General features: G+C 34.8%; 1 protein-coding gene across 1 annotated transcript; it reads right to left on the bottom strand.

Moving 5' to 3' along the window:
* Positions 1–2,904: 2,904 nt before the first annotated feature.
* On the bottom strand, positions 2,905–7,246 carry LOC104210394 (protein NRT1/ PTR FAMILY 7.3-like). The gene is made up of 5 exons (XM_009759290.2): positions 7,097–7,246; positions 5,293–5,410; positions 4,981–5,198; positions 4,308–4,870; positions 2,905–3,957 (listed from the first exon to the last, which is right to left on the bottom strand). Exons 1-5 carry the CDS (start codon positions 7,121–7,123, stop codon positions 3,096–3,098), a joined length of 1,788 nt encoding a protein of 595 aa, XP_009757592.1. The 5' UTR covers positions 7,124–7,246; the 3' UTR covers positions 2,905–3,095.
* Between the last annotated feature and the right edge of the window lie 4,215 nt (positions 7,247–11,461).

Here is an 11,461-nt window from a genome sequence, read left to right as displayed (position 1 = left end):
AAGTTTGCAGGGGTTCCAGTTGTTAACTGAACATCGACTCTCCATGCTTGACTTAATCTCTCTGCCGTGTCAATGTACTTGTCTCCTTCATAATATCTTGTACTGAGATGCCCCTCACTGTATGTGATTGTCAATGTTAATTTAACTACTGGCATCACCAATAGTGATGTAAAATTCGTTAAAGGGATAAGCTCAAGATCCCTCCATTGCCTAGCTTTCTCAAGCTCAATAATGTCAGCACAATCTAGATCCATGTCTTCAAGTAGCACATTCCCCTGCGTTATCCACATATGTCGCACTAGACTAACAGGATTAAGTGCTAAGAAAACCTCGAGGGAACTACTAAAATGTTCATATTCATCAGTATGTACATGTTTCAGCCCAAGGCCACAAACTTGCGCACCCCATAATGTAACTATTAAAACATAAGTTGGAGGAAAACTACTCTCTGTAAACATAGTCACGTTGGCGCCATAGGGTAGAGGAATATCATGTATACCAGGATCAAACGAAAGAGTTAAAAAGGTGACATAAATAATGAAACTTGCTGAGGAACAAGAATAAGGTTGCAGATTCATGCTCCAAGAAGAATTGTTATTTGGCGAAAGGCTTACTAGAGTCTTTGCGAGTATATTGCGCACAAAATAAGCAGAAGAACTCAAAATTGTCATATTGTGTTGCCTTCGCGCATCCATCAATTGGTTTCCCTGTTTCTGCTCCAAAATATCATGCATACACTTTGCTGACACGAGAAATTTCGAGATTCTCACCTTGTCATCATCAGAATGAAGTACTTTAACTGGAAGTTCATGCTCATACTCCATAAAAAATTATCAATATGTCAAACCTCAATATTCTCAAGTACCCGAAAACATTCATTAAGATACATGGCATTGAAGGCCTCAACACCAAATTCAATTCCATATAACTGCTCCCTATCATATAACTTTGCAAATAAACAACCCCATCTTTTTTTTGTTGCTTCAAACAGAGTAAAAGTATGGGCACCTGATACAGAACTTAAAGGAATAGGAGGAAGAGATGCACAAACTGAAGCAATGTCAAATTTCTGCCCTGTGTCAAACCACTTGGCAATATAACTAGAAATCGGTATTCCAGCATCTCTTGCATCCTTGCTATGCTCTGAATACAGATGACAATCCTTGTTTCGTTTGGCCACCAATAACAGTGAAACAGCTTCAGGCGGATCACGCCACCCAGTAGCAAACCAATTGCAAGTGTAAGCTAAAGTCAAGGTACAGTGACACCATATTTTGATTAGCCCCGCAACTTTCTTCAAGGGAAGTAGACAAAGATGGAACTGTGTGAAACCATATGGTACCATCAAGTGAAAAGTCTATTGCAGCAAATCGCATACTCGCGTTCGATACCACAATTCCTTGACTAGCAAAAGGAACCATAAAACCAGATATAATACCTCTGAGGAGCTTTGTCAAACACCCGAGCTACAGGAGTATCCTGTGAATTTTCCTCCTCAGTATTTTAGAGTAGTTTGTATCATTTAACACCGCATTAGGTACCTTGGTTTTCAAGCTACAATTTTCGCAGAAGCTATCATCGTCCAACTTGTCTAATGTAGTTGCAAAGTGTCCTCCCTCATGGACAATAACATTAAGATCATGAATATCGGAGCTCACTGCGGTGTGTGAAATTTTGCCGAACATCTGTGCTTCGATAATGGCAGAAGTGTCCTGTACCATATCTGCCACCTCTACTAATTTTACATGCCTAACTTGAGGTGCTTCTATGTCTTCAAGAGATTGAATCTTAGTATTACTTCCAGCAATCAATGCCAAGGAATCTATATTTTCATACCTCTCTGGCAATTTATCGAGCACATGGTCCTCTTTTAAGTTTTCAGTGTCATCGGCAGATTCAAACGCAAATAAAAAATGGCTCTGAGCAGGAAAAGGAGACGCTAGAACTAATTTTGAAACTGTAGGGATAGAATTGACGTAATTAAAACAAACCTCTGAGGAATAAGCTAGACTCCCTACAGGATCTGTGGTGGGTTGTCGTCGAAAATGTTGAGCAAATTTTGCCTTAAAATGTTTCCAATCGAAAAATTGATTGTTTCGAAACAACCAATTGAACCAATTAAGAGCTTCACCGCCAAGGTAAAAGGAAGGAAGCGGTAACCAATCCTTCTCGGCGAAGCCAAGGTAAGTGAAGTATTGCTCGGCCCCAGCTCTCTGGGTTGCCGCTGCTGCTAAATCGATTCAGTACCTCCATTGGAGTCCGATGTATAAAAGCACCAATGTAACAAATGGACAAACTCCTTGCTATATCAATATGAACTAGAACTCAATTACATATTTGGATAACAATTCAATCCTCAAACTACCGAACTACACTAAGAAATTACAGGAATCAAAGTAACTAGGGATAGATAGAAGAAGGGGATGAGAATCGTTAGACTCACGGAAAGGGAGACGAGGAGAAGCATACACTTTTCTCAATAATATGCATAATCTCCAAAATAACCATCACTATCCCTTTTTAACGACACTTTCTTTGCGCCAATACTCAACCTGGATCCCAAATCAACTTGGCCATTTTGCTTGTTTTCGGCCCAATATCTCTTCTCAGCCCAATAGTACATGTGTGATATTGGGGTGAGCCTAATTCATAACAAATTATTTCTTTATAAATTTAGATGAAGCCCAGAATAGGATTGGTGTGGTTGGACAGGGCAAAAAAAGGTCCGATTGTGGTGTACTACTTTATAATATTTGCTTTAATGATGAGAGAGATATTGGTACATAGGTATTAGGATGACCAAGCAAGTAATATTTACAAAATTGTTTAAAGAAAAGAGTGTACTACAAAAGGCAAATTAGTCCAATCATAACTTTTTATATTAATAATAAATAAGTCAAAAAATTGTCGCAAAAAATCAATATAATTGATTCCAACAGAACATCTTGTGCTCAACTTAGAGAACAGTAACAATGCGCTTCTCTAGTCTCCTTGCACAAATACATATTATACAATATCACTTCTAATCCTAATTTGTGATTATTAATGTAAATAGTTGGTATCATAGAGTCTTTTATTTTCTCTCCCCAAGCTTATTAGACTTTCAAATCTCCTTGCTTCTCTCCATGTTGCTTTTCAATGCTTCTTTCTTCAAACTTAATGTACTTATACCACTTGGCACAAATGAGATAGACCAAAAAATCAGCTGCTGTCAATGCTGCTAAAAGGAAATAGAATCTGTCTAAATGACCCTTGTTGAGATTTCCAGGTATCCAGCCAGGCATCTTATCAGTAGTTGAAATTTTCATGACAATAGAAACCAATAAGCTGCTCACATAATTTCCTAGTGAAATTGAAGTCATGCATAGTGCACTTCCGAAACTTTTCAATCCATCAGGTGCTTGTCCATTGAAGAACTCCAATTGTCCCACATACATAAATACCTCTGATGCTCCAATAAGTACATATTGAGGAACTTGCCAGAAAATACTTAATGAACTTGAATTCGTGCAACTTGAACAATCTTTGTCCGCAGATTTTAGCCTGAAATGCTCAACGATTCCTGCTGCTACCATTGCCATAATAGCAATGATGAGTCCAACTCCCATCCTTTGGAGCTCTGTCAATCCTCTTGGAGCAGACTTCTTTAATCTTGCAACAAGGGGATCAAGAACTCTTCTATAGATGAAAATGAATGCTGCAACACTCAGAATATCAAAGCTAGACATGCTTGCTGGTGGAATATGAAACCCTGAGACAGTTGTTTTCATTGCAGCCCCTTGTTCCACAAACAGAGAGGCCATTTGTGTAAAGACTACTGAATACAGTATTGTGCACAGCCATATTGGAAGTAATCTCAATATGCATTTCACTTCTTCAATTTGAGATACTGCACAAAGCCGCCATGGGTTGTTTTCTCCATCTTTTGATGTGATTATAGCTGCTTTATCCAAGAATCTATAATACCAAAACCAAATAATAAAAACCTTAGATCGTATATAAAAATAAATGCAAAACATGGTCCGTCCATTGCATATTATATAACGGTGTTTGACTAGATACAACGTTTAACGAAAATATAGCATATATTTTAAGTTTCCTTACAATTTATGATCTTAAACATGTCATATATTTCTGTGGCTATAAAAGTATATTATTAAGGTTAAGATGGAAAGCGTGACATTAAATAATTATAAAATATATATAAAGTGTCATTCTTTTTTGAAGCAAAATAAAAAGAAATGAGTATAATATAAAACCATGAACGGGCAGACAAGTAAATACTAAATTTCATTAAAATAACTTACTTGAAACCATCAGTATGGAGAATTCTTCTATTTCCATTTTCAGCAGGCTCTTGTCCTTCACCCTCATATAGTTCATCTCCCCTTGAAGATTGTTCAACTTTCCATTTTCTAGTAGCAGACACAACCACTTGACAAAACCTTGACAAAGGGTTGCCTGTAGGTTTAAAGTGCCTATACCTAGGTGTCCCAATAAGAAACAACACTAATGCCAAAATGGCAGAGCCAGCCGACGCCCAAAAGCCTAAAGTCCACATTCCCTTATCTTCAAAATAGCCTAAGATGGTATTTGAGAACAAAGATCCAAGATTTAATGCCAAGTAAAAGTAGCTAAAAAAAGCCACTTTTGAGTGACTCTCTTGAGGGTGATCTTCATCAAATTGGTCAGCTCCAAATGTTGCAATAGTAGGCTGATACCCTCCATTCCCAAGGGCAATTAAGTAAATCGACACGTAAAAGAGCACCACACTGATAGTCGAGTGGGACCCACATGGGTTATTTTCGTCTCCGCAACCTTTAGGCTTGACTAAGAAAATGTATGAAGTCAATGAAAGTGAAACCACTCCCTGCAAGAACAAAACAATATTAAATCCTAGTATCTAAATTTTCTAAGATAATTGAGTTGTGAAATGACAGAATTAAGACATTTGAAAAAGAAAAAAAAAAAGTGACTTACAGCCACAAAAATGGCTTGGAAAATAGCACAAGTCTTGTATCTTCCCCAATAGGAATCACTGAGGAAAGCTCCCAAGAGAGAGAAGATATAAACTGTGCCAGTCCACTTGCTCACATTGTTGGCCGCTTCAGCATTGTCTTGACCCATAACTCTAGTCAGAAATAGTACTAGATTGACTCCAACACCAAAGAATGCCAACGTGGCTAGACCTTGATTCACTGAAATTAATTACATTAAAGTTGTAACAAGCAAGAAGTTGGTATTTCGGTTATCATTTTTATTCGATTATATATTAATTAAAAATTTGCTTACCAAGTAAGAGAACACCAGCAAACCACCTTCCAGTCCTCTCTCGCACGGCCGGCTGACCATGCTTATCCACACTTCCATCAAAGGTGTATTCATCTTTTTCATTCTCTGGCTTCTGACACTGTAAAAATATTATGGGAGAACATGCATTAGCCGTTACGATGGAATATGAGAGTAATTAACTCAAGTCATCGAACAGCTTAAGCATGAGACTCTACAAGATTTTCGAAAAGAATATACAAAAATAAAAAAGACAACCTTAAAGAATACTCTCTTTTAAAGAATATTCTGTAATAACATGAATTTTATGAATATTCAGTACGCTATTATTCTATTCTGTGAAGGAATCATTTATCATGCCATTGTCTGGTTTGAACTAGTTTAGTTATATTACCCACGAGATGCTGTCCTAAAAACTACTATTATTCGTTTCGCCCATGTGGGAATAATTCTCACTTTAGATTTAAATAAAGGAGGTTTGCTATATTGGAAAATCAGTATCTTACTTTTGGTTTAACCTGTACTATAGGAGAAAAGCAATATAAACGAGTTATCATTATCTGCATAAACACAAAGTTGCTAGACTGCTCCAGTTACTTAATTAGATTTAAGTTAAGATATACTGATAATGTAATAATTTTTTATACTATTAATGATATTATATAAAATTACCTGCTTTTACCAGATTTTAGGTGGCCAATTGTAGTGCATAGTAAAAGGTAAAGTCTTACGTACTAATTTTGGACGCGTATTATATATGGCAATTGCGTAGCATGCTTTTGATTTACTATACATAGGAAAATAACTGTTCTGTTATTTTACTTACTACTAAAACAACCTTAAGCTAAAACAACACCAAGATTCAGTGTCTGTCCCCATTTTTATCCTTAATGCCATGCATAGACAACCAGCTGTATGTATTTACATACTTGGATCAGTGGATGACGTATTGTGTGGTCCTATAACATTAAAAGTAAAATGATATTTTTATCTGAAAATGTTCCAGAAACCTAAGAAGTCTAAAAGCAACAAACAACGTTGTCTTTATTGTAGCAAATCTTTCGCTAAGTTACAATATTACTTGACGTATTTGAATTCTCCTTCATATGTATTTCTATACGTATTAAAATCCATGAACTAGAATTTCTACTACGTATAATTAGTAAAAAGCCTACACGGCAAGTCTAGTATGACAAGACTCCCGTGAGACCGTGACAACATTTTTATTGATTTTTCTTCTTCTCAATGCTACTAAATTACATATACTAGAGAGAAGTTGGAAATGAAAAAAACCAAACTCATACAACACTTGGTACAATGACTAGAGATAGTAGAACAGTTTGATAGATTTAGAACGGATTTTATGAATTCAACTGAACTCGTTAAGTGTATATTATGAATTCGTCTTTATTTGCAATAAACATGAAACAGAAACTCATGCATCACACAAAATATACTATATATATTATTAATTAATTCTTATGGAACAAATAAATTTTTAATACTTTTGGAATGTACACGTGGAAAAAAGCAGAAAAAGACGTGACTATCTGAGAATGAGAAGCCATAGTAGAAAACTAAAGAAGAAAAAAGGGGGGCCATTTTGAAAGACATCAAAATGATTAGAGAAGACGAAGTTGGCCATTTTAATTGTAATGGAAAGAATTAGAAATCTTAAAGCAAAAAAGATCCAAATTATCATGAACATGGAAAGGAATTACAAATTAAATACAAAAGGGAAAAAAGAAGAAGATGGTTACGCCCATGCATTGAAATTAAACATCAAAGATATAGGAAGTGTACAAACCATTTTGTGAATGTTTAAGCAAGCCATTGGATTTTTCGGTAGCAAAAAAAAAAAAGTTTTAAGTTTAGCGAGGAAGCAATGTCCCACAAGTTTCAGAGAAGGAAATTTTTCTTTTTTTTTTCTTCTGGGGGTGGAAGTTATGGAAGAAATGTTGAAGAGAAGAGGGGAAACGGTGAGGTATTTATAGAGTGTAGCTAACACAGTAATTGAGATGTTACGTGAGGAAAGAAGAGAAAAGACTAATTAATAAGGGAGTAATAAAAAAGTCCGATCCATTAGAGAAAAGGACAGAATATGGTGACAAAGCAATGTGTTGGAAGCAAAAAATAACTTTTTTAGGCATGAATTGAAGGAGGAAAAGAAGCGTACGTATGTGATTTGGCTGGAAACAGAGAGTTGGTGTCTCTCTCACGAGATGAAAGAGTTGAGCTTAAGCTGTATCTTTATTGTGATTAAGCTGTACTGATGTTGACACATTCCCAATCTTATTTATTTATTGTTGAAGTGGAAATAAAAAATTATAAATGTGTTTTAGCAAAGAGTGGCCTAGTGAAAAATGGAAATCAGGATTTCAAATGTGTGTGTGAGATGTAAAAGAACTCCAAACAGCATAGCTATAAAAGAATTGCATATGTGATAATTAAGTTGAAATGCAAATGTGATAAATGTAAGTAGAATTAATTAACTGTATTCCTTTCACTTATTCTATTTTCCCTAACCTTTTCACTACCACTTTCTGATATAGTATTATATTATATGTCAGAACTTAACTAAGTCAAATCAACACAGCTGGATTATTTTCCACAAAGCCATCCTACTTAGCATTATTAATGGAGAATTTTACTGCACGCGATGCTAATATTAATTAAGCGGTTCCTCTCTATAAAACAGATGGTCATGAGAATTTCAGTGACTAAACTTTTAACTAGCTAGGCAGTTTTGGCAAATAAAAGTTTTTGCTATCCTTGGAATGTTTGGTTTAATTAATATGGCTAATATATTAATGCATATATATACTTTGGATTCCAACAATCTATGGTGGCCTGAGAATATCACTGAGTATTTATAAATTTTTTAATATTGATCAGGTGCATTAAGAGAGAGAATATAGATGTCGTTTATCATACTTTATACATGGTGGGAAACTTGATGTTCTTTTGTATGTAGATCCTATATATTGAAATGACATTGAACCTGGCAAGGGCCAGTAAAACCATTTTGTGTCTAGATGATAAAGCAAAATTTAGGTGAGACAAATAAAAGTGGAGGTCTTTTTAAGTTAATAATAAACAGATCTAGACAACTAAAACAAGCTTAGCTGCCTTCAACCAAACTTTTGTGTGCTCTAATTTGGAAAATTCAGTAAAAATAGGACAAGCACGTGATCATTTAGGTAGCTTATCTTACATCCTTATTTTTGGGCACTTCAAATGTTTGAGGCTTGCTCTATTGTCATTGTCAAATGAGAATAGACTATTTATCCTGTCACAACACAATTTCCTCACCCACCCTCTTTTTTTTTATCCTTCTCATCATTAAGTTGTCTATTTTTGTTTACTTAAATATTTCTTCATCTTTAACTCAAAGTTTCAAATTTGATCTTTAATAATTTTCTACTTTTGATAGATAGTGCTTTAACTACTCCCTAGAGAACTATTATGCGGGCAATTTGCTCCGTTAGAGTTTATACGAATTAATGCACAGAATTAATAACGAAAAGATTATTATGCAGTAAGTATAAATGTATTATTTTACATTGATTACTTACTTTAAAAGAGTATTTTTTTTATAAAGAAATAATTTAATTCTTGTATTGCTTATACACGTATTTTTATTCCATATTCTATCTCGCATATAATGATATAAAATTCTGATATATACAAGTATTGTTTAATACAGCCAACTAATTGCGATACATTAATTATGCGGAGATTAATTTTTTTCTTACGTGGCCAACCAAACATTGTATTATATAAATCTTATGCAGCATTTTATGCTAAGATTAATTGCTCGGATACACAGCCAAAAACGATCCCTAAGTGAATCGAAGTTCAATGTACTAATCCAAATGTTTTACTGTAAAAAGAATCAACTCCAAAATATAAGACGACGGCTGGCTCCACTTATTTGCTTGACTCTACCACTTGGATTATGGGAAGAAAGGGCGGAGAAGCAACCTAACGAAGCAACAAAGAAGATTGCTTGTCCTTGTTTTTTTTCCATCTTTTTGGTTACAAAGGAAAGACCTGGGATTCTCTGCATTATTATTGCAGACCTACTAAAGACACCGACATCAAGGAAGATTTATTAGAGAATAAAAGAGGGTGAAAAATAAGCTAGGGATTACAATAGGGCAAGATAAACGTGTTATTAATTTGTACCAGTTTTCACTGTGCTTTCCATGATAAAATTATTTTGAGAAAAAAGGTTTTAAGCATTTTTAGTATAATTGGCTATGATGAAAAAAATTTGAATTAAATTATTTTTCATAAAATGAACAAAAATAACTTATTCACTCTTGTCCAGAAATTATTTTCTTCACAACTTTTTGAACTCTTAACTTCATAACTGATGATTTAATAGTAACAGGGACATCGAATTTGTGTATATGTTAACAACAATGGAAGATTGTTGAAATTTGTGTGATAGAAATTGCTCTACGCCGATTCTATTTCACTTTGGAAATAGAATATTTTGATTCCACAAACTAAGTGTCCTCTGTGTATTTCTTGTGAGAAAAGAAAATGAGTTCTCTGTATTTTTCTTCTTCTTCTTCTTGTATCTTTGAAGAGTACGTATTGTTCCCTTTTATTCAGAGTTAAGGAAGAAAGCAGTTCTGAAGAAAAACTGTTCCCACCCAAAAAATAACCGTGTAGAATATTCTCTCACAAATTCAACGTATGGAGTAACTTCTCATAAGAGGTTATTTAATCTTATCTACTCATAAATGGGTCGTGTCAGCCCACATGGAGTGACTTGCGACCCAAATTGAAAATAAATCCAACATCTCCCACTTCGCTCATGGTGGGCTGTACCTAAACCAATATCATGCCAATAACACACGTTATTCATACAGACAAATAGTTCGTACGACCTGCGAGCATCAAGAGCTATAAAATATTTCAAACTCATTAAGGTAATTCTAAAGCGCTGTGTAGAGATCCGATCATATTTGGAAAGGATTCACTACTAACACGAGGATCTTATTACTCGATATACCCTAGACATTACCCGCTACTCCAGTAGCTAGTTATCTGATCCCTCATCCTCAAAAGAAGTGAACTCGAGTTCATGTTTAACTTTGTATACATAATTACATTTGATACCCTCATGGTAAGTGTAATGGTCGACCTATGAATACAAGTTAAATTACTAAATTTTAAGTCGTCTTCTCTTTCTACTCGAGTCTTTCCATTCCAAAGAACCTGCTTTTCTAGACATGCAATGTATTGTCGAATCACTCATGACTATTAGTGACATACTAAAGTAGTAACATTGATTGGCACTTCAAGAGACAGTAAAAGGTCAAAAGGTATTTCAATAAAAGTTAATGTAACTTCTTTGAGATCTCACACAATGAGAAACAGGGATTCATTCTTCTATTATCCTATTGGTCGATAGAACTCATGGTATGAAATACATATTATGGTGTTCTCACCTTATATTGGCACGTGTGTCTTACTCTTTTAATCACTCAATGTCGTACAAATCTTGGTCTAGACACCTCCAAATGTCTAACCAGAATTTTTCACTTCAATAATCCTCAAACCATCTTCTTAGAGAAACTCGCATCTGGCTTACAAAACAAGTCATAATCGAATAGTGAAATTCGTAAGTCTGACTAGTTGTTAAGACCAACCTCTACAAGTAAATATAACCTCGCATTATCCAAGGTTCTATAAAGTCTCATATCTTCACTATTCTTAACGTAAAAGGTGATTGCTCGTGTGAGAAAGCCAATCTCGCGACTTGTTCGACACACTTTATCAATAAAACATCATCACATGCATACGAGATATAAGCATAAATTCAAAAATCAAATATTGATGAGCATATTATAATACAAAATTCATTTTACAATACATAAATATGTTCATATCCTTCACAAACCTAGAGCCATAACATGTTTCTCAAACATGTCTCTAGATATCTCCTTTATAAAAGGATCAGCTATCATGCTTCGCGTAGGAATGTACTGTAAATTTATCTCTCCACTCGCTACCATGTCTCTCACAAAGTTATACTTCATGCCAATGTGTTTGGTCTTGCTGTGATACTTAGGATCTTTTGTGTATACAATAGCCGCTTGACTATCACAATACAGAGTCATGGGACCTTGAGAGTTCTTTGTAATATCCAAATGCT

The sequence above is a fragment of the Nicotiana sylvestris genome, chromosome 8, assembly GCF_000393655.2.
Source record: "Nicotiana sylvestris chromosome 8, ASM39365v2, whole genome shotgun sequence".
Classification (NCBI taxonomy): domain Eukaryota; kingdom Viridiplantae; phylum Streptophyta; class Magnoliopsida; order Solanales; family Solanaceae; genus Nicotiana; species Nicotiana sylvestris.
The sequence above is the reverse complement of the archived record's forward strand: the minus strand, read 5'-3'. Positions and strand labels throughout refer to the sequence as shown.

Coding starts and splice junctions, on each gene's coding strand:
- LOC104210394 (XM_009759290.2), bottom strand. CDS start 7,123: ATGGCTTGCTTAAACATTCACAAAATG. Junction 5,411..7,096: donor GCTTAAACATTCACAAAATG/GTTTGTACACTT, acceptor ATATTTTTACAG/TGTCAGAAGCCAGAGAATGA. Junction 4,871..4,980: donor TCCAAGCCATTTTTGTGGCT/GTAAGTCACTTT, acceptor TTGTTCTTGCAG/GGAGTGGTTTCACTTTCATT.